Source organism: Caloenas nicobarica, chromosome 34 (genome assembly GCF_036013445.1).
Source record: "Caloenas nicobarica isolate bCalNic1 chromosome 34, bCalNic1.hap1, whole genome shotgun sequence".
Lineage (NCBI taxonomy): Eukaryota > Metazoa > Chordata > Aves > Columbiformes > Columbidae > Caloenas > Caloenas nicobarica.
This window is the reverse complement of record NC_088278.1, coordinates 2,235,099-2,248,624: the sequence shown is the minus strand read 5'-3', so window position 1 is coordinate 2,248,624 and position 13,526 is coordinate 2,235,099. Positions and strand designations below refer to the sequence as shown.

The window sequence follows — 13,526 nt, the reverse complement described above, 5'->3', positions numbered from 1 at the left end:
TCACCTCACCAGAAAGAAGTAACCTCACCATGATCTTCTAAATCCCAGGACTGCTGCTGGCCTTTCAGCTTCTCTGATAGACACGACCATGTCCCTGCTGCTGTGCCATCATGTACTCAGGTGGGATGGACATGACAGCCCGTCTCCAAGGCCTCTTCCTGGGTAGGGGCTGTGGGTACTTATGCAGAGGTTCTTTCCCAGCCACGTTCCTGCTGCCGGGCTGTCACCTCCAGAGACAGAACTAACCTCACTGTCCCCTTCACAGTCACATACTGCTTACTGGATTATGAGTGTCTGAGGCACAGCTGATGTCATAACACACCATACCCATCCATAAAACGCCTATGGCCCAGGACCTGACCAGATGAATGTATGTCTCTTCTATTAAACTTATGAAATATATTTCCTACTAACGATTTAAGTGGGAAAATATCCCAGTGCTGCATCTAGGCTGATTTCTCTGGTATGTAACATCCAACATGAAGTGAGCTCTAGACACTGTCTGCCCCACAGGCCTTCATGGAACCTCAAGGAATGGCTGTTTGTTTTCACCTGGGCTCATCTCACCTGAGGTTCCTCTCACCTCACATACATGACGTGCATGCTCACAGCTCATCTGTTCAATGAAAAACTCCTGTTGCCACTCCGAAGGGATGGGAGGTAACTCAGCCCTAAGGTGTGTCCCCCTGCTCTGTATTCTTCTGAGATGTCCCATGTCACGTGGAATGGACACAGGGAGGGATCTCAGTTCAAGGAAGCACATCCCAGTGCTGCATTCTGGTGGTTTCCCATGGGATGTTACTCTCAACATGAAGTGACCTCGAGACACTGTCTGTCCCATGGGCCTTCATGGAACCCCCTGGAATAACTGATGGCGTTTGTGCTCACTTGGGTTCATGTCAACTCGTGTACATTATGTGCATGCTCACATCTCATCTGTACAATGCAAACTTAGACCGCTGAGCTACTCATTCAGTGTCCCTCCATGGAGGGAAGAACAACCTCTGTGAGCTGGGGAGGGAGGCCAGAGCTGGAAATGTTGGTTGTGAGGGGCCAGTCCATGACGATGCCCTGGGGCAGCTTCCGCGGGGTGTCCAGTGCACAGGGACACAGCCCAGCCCCTGCTCTGCTGGTCCTGCAGGTCTCTGGCAGGAGGCCTGGCTGTGAGAGGACACTGCTGTGTGCCCAGCCCTGCACACACACACTGTTTATCTCTACACTGCTGTTTCAACCTGCAGGCTGCTTTCTTGTGCATGTCCTGAAGATGAACTTGAAGAAGACCTAAGCCCTCAGGCACTGCCCTATGAACATCACTTTCCTTTATAGAAGTAGTGTTACGGAGGCCAGCTCTGTCACAGCAGTGCCCATGGCCTGTCCCTGCCTGCGCTCACAGGACTGACACACAGCAGGACGGTGACCAGGCTGCCAGAGCACTCAGGCCTTGCACCAACACAAGGGATGAGAAGGAGAGTGTGGGAGTGGAACGAGAACAGCTCTGGAAGGCCAAGCGCTGGTGCTCCCTGGCAGTGCTGCCAGGCTGGACTCTTTTCCCCTCCTCCCATGCACACAGGAACTGTCCCTGCAGCTCCAAACAGGCCTTGCAGGAAGGATATAGTGAAAATGAAGTCACTACAGGATGCTTTATTTTGTTTAAATACACACAGATCATGGCCCCTCATTTACACAGCCAGGGGTTATAAAAGAAAAGCAGACAGTGAATTAGAAAGGGGATGAAAATGTTATCACAATTTAAAAAAAGGCTAATAACAACAGAAAATACAGATGAGAGACTGGACCTGTAACCAGTTACATTAAAACTGCAAAGTAGAAGCAGAAGAGCAGTTTATTGCTTCAGAAAACACTAAGATATGAGTTTCCACAGGGCATCCTTGAGCTCCTGGTTCCTCATGCTGTAGATGAGGGGGTTCACTGCTGGAGGCACCACCGAGTACAGAACAGACACCACCAGGTCCAGGGATGGGGAGGAGATGGAGGGGGGCTTCAGGTAGGCAAACATGCCAGTGCTGACAAACAGGGAGACCACGGTCAGGTGAGGGAGGCACGTGGCAAAGGCTTTGTGCCGTTCCTGCTCAGAGGGGATCGTCAGCACGGCCCTCAAGATCTGCACATAGGACACGACGATGAACACAAAACACCCAAATCCTAAAGAGACACTAACCACAAGGAGCCCAGCTTCCCTGAGGTAGGCATCTGAGCAGGAGAGCTTGAGGATCTGGGGGATTTCACAGAAGAACTGGTCCAGGGCATTGCCCTTGCACAGTGGCAGTGAAAATGTATTGGCCGTGTGCAGCAGAGCAACGAGAAACCCACTGGCCCAGGCAGCTGCTGCCATGTGGACACAAGCTCTGCTGCCCAGGAGGGTCCCGTAGTGCAGGGGTTTGCAGATGGCAACATAGCGGTCATAGGACATGACAGTGAGAAGAGAATACTCTGCACCAAACAAGAAACATACAAAGAAGACCTGGGCAGCACATCCTGCAAAGGAAATGGCCCTGGTATCCCACAGAGAGTTGGCCATGGATTTGGGCACAGTGATGGAGATGGAGCCCATGTCGAGGAGGGCGAGGTTGAGCAGGAAGAAGTACATGGGGGTGTGGAGGTGCTGGTCACAGGCTATGGTGGTGATGATGAGGCCGTTGCCCAGGAGGGCAGCCAGGTAGATGCCCAGGAAGAGCCAGAAGTGCAAGAGCTGCAGCTCCCGTGTGTCTGTGAACGCCAGGAGGAGGAACTGGGTGATGGAGCTGCTGTTGGACATTTGCTGTATCTAAGCATGGACACTGTCATAGGAGGAAAAGATAGTGACAATTTAGGGGAGACTTCTCTGGGAAAAACCAAAGCCATTTCCCACAGACTCTTCCACAAAAAGACCCTTTTCTTTTTCCAGGAGAACGTCCTGGCTGGAGCCCTCGTCGGAGCTTGATGAGTGTGCAATGAAGAGCAGGGTCTCTGCCCAGGGGCTCTTGAGGAGTCAGCCTGACCCTGTGTGATGGGTGGGGCAGGGGCCAGTCCTGGGGTTCAGCTTTGTCAGATGGAACCGCTCCTGCTGCAGAAGGGACTGTCAGCATCTGTACCCGCAGGGCTGAGAAACTGTGTTTGAGAGGTTTGGCGTTTCTACAGCTCCTTCTCCCCTCCCACCCTGGGAAGTGTTGTTGGGTGTCAGAAACCCTCAGCATTTCTGCTGCACTCAGGGAGAACAGAGCGAGTCCTGCGAGACCAGAGGATGCCTGTGGGTCAGTGCAGAGTGAGGGCAGCTGCTCTGTCCCTCTGTCTTGCTCCAGCTGCCCTGGGCTGGCACCTTTCTGAGATGGAGGCTGATCACACTGCCATGTCACCCTGAAAAGCCACCAGGCACTGCTGAGAGCAGAGGGACCCACCTCAGACCATGACATGTCCCACCCTTTCCTAAGGTCTCAGCCTGTTTAGCTCGGGATACACACACCTCATTCAACCAACCAAACAGCATTTTGTCTGTCACAGCTTCTCCTTGGAGCCTTCAGATACCACACAGATGCTGTAGGACTGGTTTGCATCCTGGAGGGTAGTTCAGAGCATCTATGGAAACCCCCAGGAGATATCCAAGTGTCCTAATGATGCCATTTGATTCAGGGAGACTCAGCTCATTCCCCAGCCCCACACACTGCATTGCCCACAGCCCCACAGGGCAGAGCAAAGCTGGGACACGTGTTCCCATGGACACAGCTGCAGGAAAGGACCCACAAGATCAGGCTGTGACTCTGCAGCTGAAACTCCCATCCCCAGAGAGCCTGACAGCAAGAACCAGATCACAACAGCAGTGACCCAGAGCAGTGGAGCAAGAAGGAAACTGCGGTGAGGGTGGGTGTGAGAGAGGCCAGGGCAGAGGCAGCCGGGCACTCAGACAGCGTCACCCTTCCCCAGCTGTGCAGCCACCTCCCACACACCAGCATTGCCGGGCAGCTGCTCTCAGCCCCTGTGCTCTGCAGAGGGAACTGGAGCTCTGGCTGCACAGGAGCTGCTTCATGCCTTGGAGCCCCCGGCCCTGAGGGCAGAGGCTTTGCTGGGTGGGAGAGGAGGCGAGGGGGCTGCTCACAGGAGGCATCTGCACTGCGGGGGTCATACGGAGTTTTCTGTGTTCTCCCTCCCATAACAATTCCAGGTTTAGTTTCCTCTCATTTCTGATCATTTCCCTATTGCCTGGAGATTCTCCTCCTGGGAGGTGTTTCCCTGTCCATGTCTATTCCCTGTCAATGCTCACAGACCCCATCCCACCCTCTGTGCCCTCACCCTGGCCCTACAGATCCTGCCTGTTCACAGGGCACTGCCTGGGGGCATCTTCCTGTTTGCAGACTGGGGAAAAGGACAGGTCAGAGTAAGACTGACGGGTATAGCCAATGTGATGCTGGTGCTGTGCACAGGCAGAGCAGCAGCTGAAGGGATGTTCTGAGGCTTCTGGCAGATGTGACGATTAATCGGAGTTGCAGTTCAGGAGTCTCAGTGACTTGTTTAAGCAGGAGGGCTCATTTTCATTTTATTCTTTCCTGCACCCCCCAACCGTCGAGATAGGAAACTGAAAAGACAGGCTCAGGAAAGCTCCCTATCTGTCTGCTAATCTTTGCATTGATCTTCTGCTTGAGGCATCCACTTGGAAAAATCCTGAGGGTGATCTGGAGCTGTGAAAGAGCCCTGACCCACACAGCACCCCCTCAACAGCAGAAGCACCTTTCCTGCCTTGACACGGGTCCCTCCTTCCCCCCACAGCTTCTCCCCACAGCACCGTGGGGATCTCCCCGGGCAGGCTGAGCGCTGACCCTGGCAGGCGGCACAGTCCCTGCCCCGGCACAGCCCTGGGGTGCAGGGACCCTGCTCTGCAGGACAGCCCTGGGCACCCCTGGGTGCTCACCCAGCTTCACAGCTGTTCAAAATTGCCTGACAAGAGCCCCCTCCTTACAGATCCCTCAAGCTGTGCCTGTGCTAACTTGAGGAGATGCCTCCAGGAGCTACAGCTGCATTGCCCTGCACCCAGAGACTTACCATGGCAAGGGCTGCAAAGGTTTCTCCTCCAGTGAGCTCTCAGTCATCCTCCTAGTCCTGATCACCTTTCATCTCTCTCTGCCTTGCTCGTCTCCCTGAGATCCCCAGGCAGAGCCCTCAGCCCTGCTGCGCTTTGCAGAGGAGCTGCTCCTGGGCAGAGCTGTCTCTCTGCAGCGCTGCCGCTTGCCATGAGCTCCCTGTGTCCCAGGAGCCCAGCCCAGCTCAGCAGCACAGGAGCAGCCCCAGGCGCTTTAATGACCCCTCTGGTGGGTTTGCTGCTGAGTCCATGGACCTCAGACCCTGGAGGAAGTTGAATAAAACCTCTCAAGAAGCCCAAGTCAGACTCAAACTCCAAAGTTTCTTGTAATGTTAATGGGTCCCACTGAGGAACACTACTGAGGAACTGACCCCAGGGTCTGGTTAGAGAAGAAAACTGGAGGCAGAGATGACAGGTCAGGAAAAGCAAGGTGAAGGTCTCTCTGATGCTGAGTAAACCTGGATGTGTTTCATTAACCAAAGGGCCAAGCCCTGACCCCCAGCCCTGGAAAGGCAGATCCTGTCCCTCCCACGTTGCCCAGGGCCCTTCCTGGGACAGTGTGATGTGGGGCTGTGCAAGGCCAAGGGCAGGACTATGGTCCCACACCTCCCAGGTTCCTGGCTGGGGACAAGGAGGCCATGAGGCCCCTGTGCTGTAAGGACAAGGTGTCTCCTCACAGGCATCAGAGCTGGAGACAACAGCCACAGCCAAGGGGAGAAGGAGCTCATGTCTGTTGGGGGCTTTCAGCCTCTTTACGTCCCTTGATCATCTCCACGACAGCCTGTCCTATGCTGTGGCATCCCCTGCACCTCTTTCCCTGCAGGCTGGACACATCCCCCCTGCTGCCCCACCTTGCTCTTGTCTGAGCATCTTCCTTCCTTTGCTGATCTCTCTCCATCCTCCCCAGCTGTTCCTTGAAGCACAAAGCCTTGGGCTGATGCAGACTGCCTCTGGGTGACCTGCTCCAGCACAGCACTGCCCTTCCACTCACATTCCTTCCTGCTCATGTCCAGCCTGGACCTCCCCAGCTGCACTTTGTGCCATTATATCTTTCTCATGTGCTTTCCCACTATGAAGAAAACCTCCGCCATCTCTGAAACCACCCTTCCAGCACTCTCAGGCTACTCCTACACTGCTGCAGCCTCCCCAGCGCTGCTGGGCCAGAGCAGCCCAGGTCCCTCAGCATCCCACACCATGTGCGCAAGGTCCTGAACCCTGCCTTGGCACAGCCCTGCACTCTCCAGTTCCTCCCTGCTTCTCCAAACTGGGAGCCGCACACTGGCACACACTCGTGTGTGTGGGGTCACACCAGTGCTGAACCGAATGGGATGAGAACTCCAGGTGTCTGGGTCCCCACGCTCCTCCTCATGCAGCCCCGTGTGCAGCTGCCTTGGTCATGGTGAGCGTGCAGCACGGGCTTGTGTGGCGGCCCTTGTAGTGCCCAGGCCCTTCTCCTCAGGGTCCCTGCTCAGCGTGTCAGGTCCTGCTCTGTCCTGATGGATGGGGTTATTCTCCTGCCCCGATACAGGACTGGCCGCTTCTCCTTTTGAAACTTCAGAGATTCCTGATGGTGGAACCCCAAAGTTTCTCCAGGTCTGGATACTCGCTGGACTGCTGCAGCCGCGGTCCCTCCAATTCCAGCCAGGGCAGGGACCACTTGCCCGGGGAGCCCCCGGTGCCCCCTAAAGAAAAGGGGCCTCAGCCTCCAGGACTCTCCTGAGCTCAGAAAGAGGCCACTAAAATGGCAGCAGTAGCAGGGTTCCATCCAGAGTTTATTCAAGAAAAAGGAAATAATTTCCAATTTCCCTTGCACAGTCTTTCAGTGCTGCTTTCTCCTCCTTATGCTGGTGCCTCTCCCTGACTGCTGTGCCCCACTTTCGGTGGCACCAGATTGTTGGGGGACATGGCCATGTGCCCCCACAGCCCCAGGGCTTTGTCATTGGTGCCCTCACTCACAAGGGAAAACCCATCTGGTCACTCCCCACATAAAGGAGCTCCATACATCCCAGCAACTTCTTCACTCTGAGGGAATCCCACTGCTGACCCTTCCAGCCCGTCTCTCCTGAAAAGCCTGTACCCAGCCATTGCAGCACCCCAAGCTGTGTGACTTGTCCCACCACGCCTGGCGGTGACTCCATGGGTGTCAAACAGCACAGGCTGCAGCTTGTCCTGGCTGTGCCCTTGGCTCAGGGCATCAGTGCACAGTTGGGCTGTGGCACCTCAGCTGTAGCACCTGGCCAAGCTCTGAGAGGCTTAGAGAAATCTGGTTGGTCTCAAGAATCCAGGTCCCCATGTGTGCAAAGGTTTGACTTCAGAGCAGAGCAATGTCACAGTGGTTGGCAGATGGAAAGTTAGGGCTGAAATTGGGCAACAGGAGAGTGAGCAAGCCCTGCTGTCCCCAAGGCCAGAGAGAAACAGGGCTGGGAATGACAGACCTGGAAGGAAATGTGTGTTTTGTCAGTGGCGTCTCTGCTGCCCCTGAGGTACTTGGGCAGACGTGTCACTGATCTCTAGGAATGACAAGGTGCTGCTGACAGGCCCAATGTGACAATGGTTCGTCTGTTCCTTGATTGTGTTATCAAGGGGTTGAGAACAGGGTGGTCTCTTTTTTTCCAGGCTAAACAGCCTCAGGTCCTTCAGCCGCTCCTCATAAAACTTGTGCTTCAGACCCTCAGCAGCTCTTTTGCCGTTCTCTGAACTTGCTCCGGCACCTCATGGTCTTTCCCTTTGCGAGGGGGCCAGAGCTGAACAGAGGATTCGAGGTGGGGCCTCACCAGTGCCCAGTACAGGGGAAGGTCACTACCCTGGTGCTGCTGGCTGTGCTATTCTTGGTGGACGTCAGGACGCTGGTGGCCTTTTTGGCCACCTGGGCACATGCTGGCTCCTGTTCAGCTGCTGTCAGTCAACACCCTCAGATCCCTTTCTGCCGAGCAGCTTTCCAGCCGCTCTTCCCTGAGCCTGGAGTCTTCATGGGGTTGTTGTGACCCAAGTGCAGGACCCAGGACTTGCCCTTGTTGAACCTCAGACAACTGGCCTCAGCCCATCAATCCAGCTCATCCAGATCGCTCTATATGACCTTCCTATCCTCCAGCAGATCAACACTCCTTCCCTGCTGTGCTGTGCTTTACTTGGTGGCCAAAATAGCTTTGAGAACACGCTGACATTTTAGTTCTTGCTGAGCAGTGCTGGCACAGCCTCAAGGCCTTCTGTGTTTCTCAGTCTGCCCCAAAAACAAGAGGGCTGGATGTGGCTAAAGGGTGGGAGGGGACCAAGCCAGGACAGCTGACCCCAACTGACCAAAGAGATATTCCACACCATATGGCAGCATGGTCAGAAACCTCATACAATTGTTCTCAGTCCATCATTTCCTCCGGTCCAGATCCCTCTGTATGGCCTTCCCACCCTCCAGCAGATCAACACTCCCACCCAATTTGGTGTCACCTGCAAGCTTACTGAGGGTGCACTCGATCCCCTCGTCCAGATCATTGACAAAGAGATTAAACAGAACTGGCCCCAATACTGAGCCCTGGGAACACCGCTCATGACCGGCCGCCAACTGGGTTTGTTTCTGTTCACCACAACTCTTTGGGCCCGGCCCTCCAGCCGGTTCTTTATCCATCGCAGATACACCATCCAGGCCATGAGCTGCAGCTTCTCCAGAAGATGCTGTGGGATACGGTGTCAAAGGCTTTACTGAAGTCTAAGTACACAACATCCACAGCCTGTGTGGCGGATTCACTCCCCCACGACAGACTTTCCCTCATCTGCTAAGCCGGTCACCTTGTCATAGGAGGAGATCAGGTTGGTCAGGCAGGACCTGCCTTTCATAAAGCCATGCTGATTGGGCCCGATTGCTCGTCTAGTATGTGTGACCCCCCAGTCCCTTTTCCAGCCCTGTTCCTGCTCTTCCTGGGTAGGGCCTGTGGGTACTTTGGCAGAGGTTCTTTCCCAGCTACGTTCGTTCTGCTGGGCTGTCACCTCCAGAGACAGAACTGACCCCACAGTCCCCTTCACAGCCACACGCTGCTTACTGGATTATGAGTTACTGAGACACAACTGACCTCATAATACCACACCCATCTATCCGCCTCCTTAGCACCCAGGACCCAACCAAGACTGAAGTGTGTTCTACATGGTCCTACACCTGCCCTTCTTTCCCACAGGCCCTAGACACCCATCTCGCTTCCTCACATTTTTTCAAATTTGTCAAATATATTTCCTACTAACAATGTGAAGTGAAAAGCACTCCTCAGTGGAACTGCTATATTTATGTTAACACTTCTATATCTCCTCTTTTGACTTCTTTTTTTTTTTTACTATTCTTCTACCTATTCTCTTTCCAGAAACATCTCCAAGTCAAAAATTATTTCAAATCACAGAATACCTCAGGTTTGAAGAGAGCCCTTGTCTCATTCATCTTACTCTCCTGCTCAGGGCAGGGTGAACCCGGGGAGGTTGCTCGAGGCCTCCTCCCAAGTTTGCACCATCCACAAAGGCACTGAAAGTGCACTCTGTTACATCATAGAAGGGGAGAATAAAGACGTTCAACAGTGTTGGCCCAAGTGCTGGTCACTGAGAGATGACACTGGTAACTGGCTGCATGGAGGACTTTGTACCACTGATGATATTTGGGCTTCATGGTTCAGCCAACTTCCCAAACAGCATCCATTTCTTGAGCCCCATCAGCACCACTCTGCCCAGAAGGAGACCGTGTCTGAAGCCTTGCAAACGCCCTGCACACAACATGGCTTTCTTTCCCCTGTCCATTTGGGTTCAGCAATCTTTTCCTTGTCCTTCACATTCCTGGAAATGGCTGCAGGAGGACATGTCCCATCCCCTTCCCAGGGAGGGAGGTAGGGTGGCCAGCCTGTTATTCTCCCAGTTCCTGTTCCTGCTCTTCTTGAAGATGGGTTTGAGGTCTGAATTTGCTAAGGACCCCAGATCCATTCTGGTTTCTACGGCACTTTTGAGAGCACAATATGGAATCACGGGCAAGGGTGACATAGCAGTCTGCAGAACTTGCAATGATCCTATCCAGGGAAGCTGAGATGAATCTCACTGGGCCACTGGGGTTTGTTCCTGGAGTCACACACAGAAGTGTCAGGGTTCTGTGAGGTGTTCACATCTGAGCTGGCCTCATGGACTCCTGATGCACCCAGGGATGCTCACAGACAGAGCCTGTCCCTTTTACACACAGAGGCAGGAGTCACAGTGTCTCTATGGGCTCCTGTTGCCACTCCCAAAGGACAGGAGACACCTCAGCCCTGTGGTGTGTCACCCTGCTCTGCACTCATCTGAGATGTCCCACGTCATGAGGAATGGACACGGGACCTCAGTTCAAGGAAGAAGATCCCAGTGGGTTGTTTCCCATGGGCTGTTACTCCCAATGTGAGTGACCTCCATGTTTGTCCCACAGGCCTTCCTGGCACTCCCAGGAATAGCTGATGGCATTTCTGCTCACTCGTGTTCATCTCACCTCATGTACATGATGTGCATGCTCATATCTCATCTGAACAATGCAAACATGGACTTCTGACCTACCCATTCAGGAAAAAATTCTCCATCTGGTGTGACAGCCCAGTGCTGGAAAGGGAGGTTGTGAGGGGCCAGTCCATGACGATGCCCTGGGGCAGCTTCCACGGGGTGTCCAGTGCACAGGGGCACAGCCCAGCCCCTGTTCTGCTGGTCCTGCAGGTCTCTGGCAGGAGGCCTGGCTGTGAGAGGACACTGCTGTGTGCCCAGCCCTGCACACACACACTGTTTATCTCTACACTGCTGTTTCAACCTGCAGGCTGCTTTCTTGTGCATGTCCTGAAGATGAACTTGAAGAAGACCTAAGCCCTCAGGCACTGCCCTATGAACATCACTTTCCTTTATAGAAGTAGTGTTACGGAGGCCAGCTCTGTCACAGCAGTGCCCATGGCCTGTCCCTGCCTGCGCTCACAGGACTGACACACAGCAGGACGGTGACCAGGCTGCCAGAGCACTCAGGCCTTGCACCAACACAAGGGATGAGAAGGAGAGTGTGGGAGTGGAACGAGAACAGCTCTGGAAGGCCAAGCGCTGGTGCTCCCTGGCAGGGCTGCCAGGCTGGACTCTTTTCCCCTCCTCCCATGCACACAGGAACTGTCCCTGCAGCTCCAAACAGGCCTTGCAGGAAGGACATAGTGAAAAACAAGTCACTACAGGAATGTTTATTTTGTTTAAGAGAAAAGGAGAGCACGGCTCCTCATTTACACAGCCAGTGGTTATAAAAGCAAAGCAGAAAGAGAATTAGAAAGGGCATGACAACACTAAAACAATAAAAAACCAAGCAATAACAGAAAATCCAGATGACAGGCTGGTCCTGCAATTAGCTACATTAAAACTCTTATGTAGAAGCAGATGGGCAGTTTATTGCTTCAGAAAACAGTAAGATATGAGTTTCCACAGGGCATCCTTGAGCTCCTGGTTCCTCATGCTGTAGATGAGGGGGTTCACTGCTGGAGGCACCACCGAGTACAGAACAGACACCACCAGGTCCAGGGATGGGGAGGAGATGGAGGGGGGCTTCAGGTAGGCAAACAAGGCAGTGGTGACATAGAGGGAGACCACGGCCAGGTGAGGGAGGCACGTGGAAAAGGCTTTGTGCCGTCCCTGCTCAGAGGGGATCCTCAGCACGGCCCTCAAGATCTGCACATAGGACAGCACAATGAACACAAAGCAGCCAAAAGTTAAACAGACAGTACATACAAGAAGCCCAAGTTCCCTGAGGTACGAGTTTGAGCAGGAGAGCTTGAGGATCTGGGGGATTTCACAGAAGAACTGGTGCAGGGCATTGCCCTTGCACAGTGGCAGTGAAAATGTATTGGCCGTGTGCAGCAGAGCATGGAAAAACCCACTGGCCCAGGCAGCTGCTGCCATGTGGACACAAGCTCTGCTGCCCAGGAGGGTCCCGTAGTGCAGGGGTTTGCAGATGGCAACGTAGCGGTCGTAGGACATGATGGTGAGAAGATAAAACTCTGCTGCAATGAAAAAGACAAACAGAAAGAGCTGGGCAGTGCATCCCATATAAGAAATGGCCCTGGTATCCCACAGAGAGTTGGCCATGGATTTGGGCACAGTCATGGAGATGGAGCACAAGTCAAGAAGGGCGAGGTTGAGCAGGAAGAAGTACATGGGGGTGTGGAGGTGCTGGTCACAGGCTATGGTGGTGATGATGAGGCCGTTGCCCAGGAGGGCAGCCAGGTAGATGCCCAGGAAGAGCCAGAAGTGCAAGAGCTGCAGCTCCCGTGTGTCTGTGAACGCCAGGAGGAGGAACTGGGTGATGGAGCTGCTGTTGGACATTTGTTGTTTCTTGCCGTGGGGACTCTCTTCCAAAAAGGAAATGACATCTTAAAATCAGGACATACTCCTCTGAGCAAAGCCACTCCATTTTTCATTCACACCCAGCCCCATTTGAAATGCATTTCGTTTCTCTGCTATGTGCTGGCTGAGTGTGCTGTGAGGAGCAGGACCTCTGCCCGTCTGGGGCCCAGCAGCCAGCTTTGCTCGGCTGCAGTGGGGACATGGGAGCTGGTTTGAGAGCTCTGATGTTCACAAGCAATGTCATATGTTATGCACTGTTCATGAAAAACTTCACTATCTGCTCTCATGACACTTAAGAGCATGGGCTGCAGAGCGGAGGCTTAGTGTGTCATTATTATGATTTTGTCCATGTTTTTAATTTTCCACCATCACATCTCATGACTAGATTTTTGTAGGGCTTGAGTTTCTCATATATATGACTGAAAATGTGAAGAGTCTTGAGACAGGACAGGCAAAAGGGCTCATCTCTTTGTGGCTCAGTGCAGAGTCAGGAGAGCAGCTTTTACCCATTTGCCCTGTGCTTTCACTTGTGCTGCCTTAAAAACAACTTCATAAACAATCCTCTCTTTAAAAGAAAACCCAACACTGGACTCGTACTGGAGCAGGGAGCCCTGTTTGAAAGGGCAGATCTGCAAACTCTTCTCTGCCCCAGCCCAGAGGTGGAGACGTGATGGAGAGAGCAGGACACGACCCCTCACCCAGAGAAGCAAAGGACTCTGGCAGGAGAGTGCAGACCCCAAATAAAGGCTCAGCACTCCTGGGATCCTACAGCAGAGCTGGGCCTTTCTGGGGGCAGCTGGTGAGCCCAGCAGGACAGGCAGAGCAGAGTCAGGGCTCCTGGAGATGGGATGTGCTAAAGGGACAGTCAGATCATTGCCCAGCAGACAACCCCCAGCAGCCACCTGCAGAGCAGGAGCAGAAGAGCTCCTGAACAGCCCCTGCTCTGCTGCCTGGAGCTGTCCCTGCCTGCAGCTGTGTCTCTGTGCCCAGGTCTCCTCCTGTCAGTGTCACAGACCCCATCCCAGCCGCTGTGTGCTCAGCTCTGCCCTGCAGACCCCTCCCAGCAGCCGGCACTGCCCAGGGGCAGCTCTGTGTGTGCCGGCTCTGATGG

At 53.9% G+C, this 13,526-nt stretch overlaps 2 protein-coding genes across 2 annotated transcripts; both read right to left on the bottom strand.

The window, feature by feature from the left end:
* Nucleotides 1-1,888: 1,888 nt before the first annotated feature.
* On the bottom strand, nucleotides 1,889-2,776 carry LOC136000646 (olfactory receptor 14C36-like; the record flags this gene model as incomplete). Its single annotated transcript, XM_065654574.1, has 1 exon — nucleotides 1,889-2,776. A coding segment is annotated over exon 1 (888 nt), but the record flags the coding sequence as incomplete, so codon positions are not given.
* Nucleotides 2,777-11,461: 8,685 nt separating this feature from the next.
* On the bottom strand, nucleotides 11,462-12,394 carry LOC136000684 (olfactory receptor 14A16-like). Its single transcript, XM_065654615.1, has one exon. It carries the CDS (start codon nucleotides 12,392-12,394, stop codon nucleotides 11,462-11,464), a length of 933 nt encoding a protein of 310 aa, XP_065510687.1.
* Nucleotides 12,395-13,526: the final 1,132 nt, after the last annotated feature.

Excerpts from the sequence above, each read along its gene's own strand:
- LOC136000684 (XM_065654615.1), bottom strand. The coding sequence starts at position 12,394 with ATGTCCAACAGCAGCTCCATCACCCAGTTCCTCCTCCTGGCGTTCACA.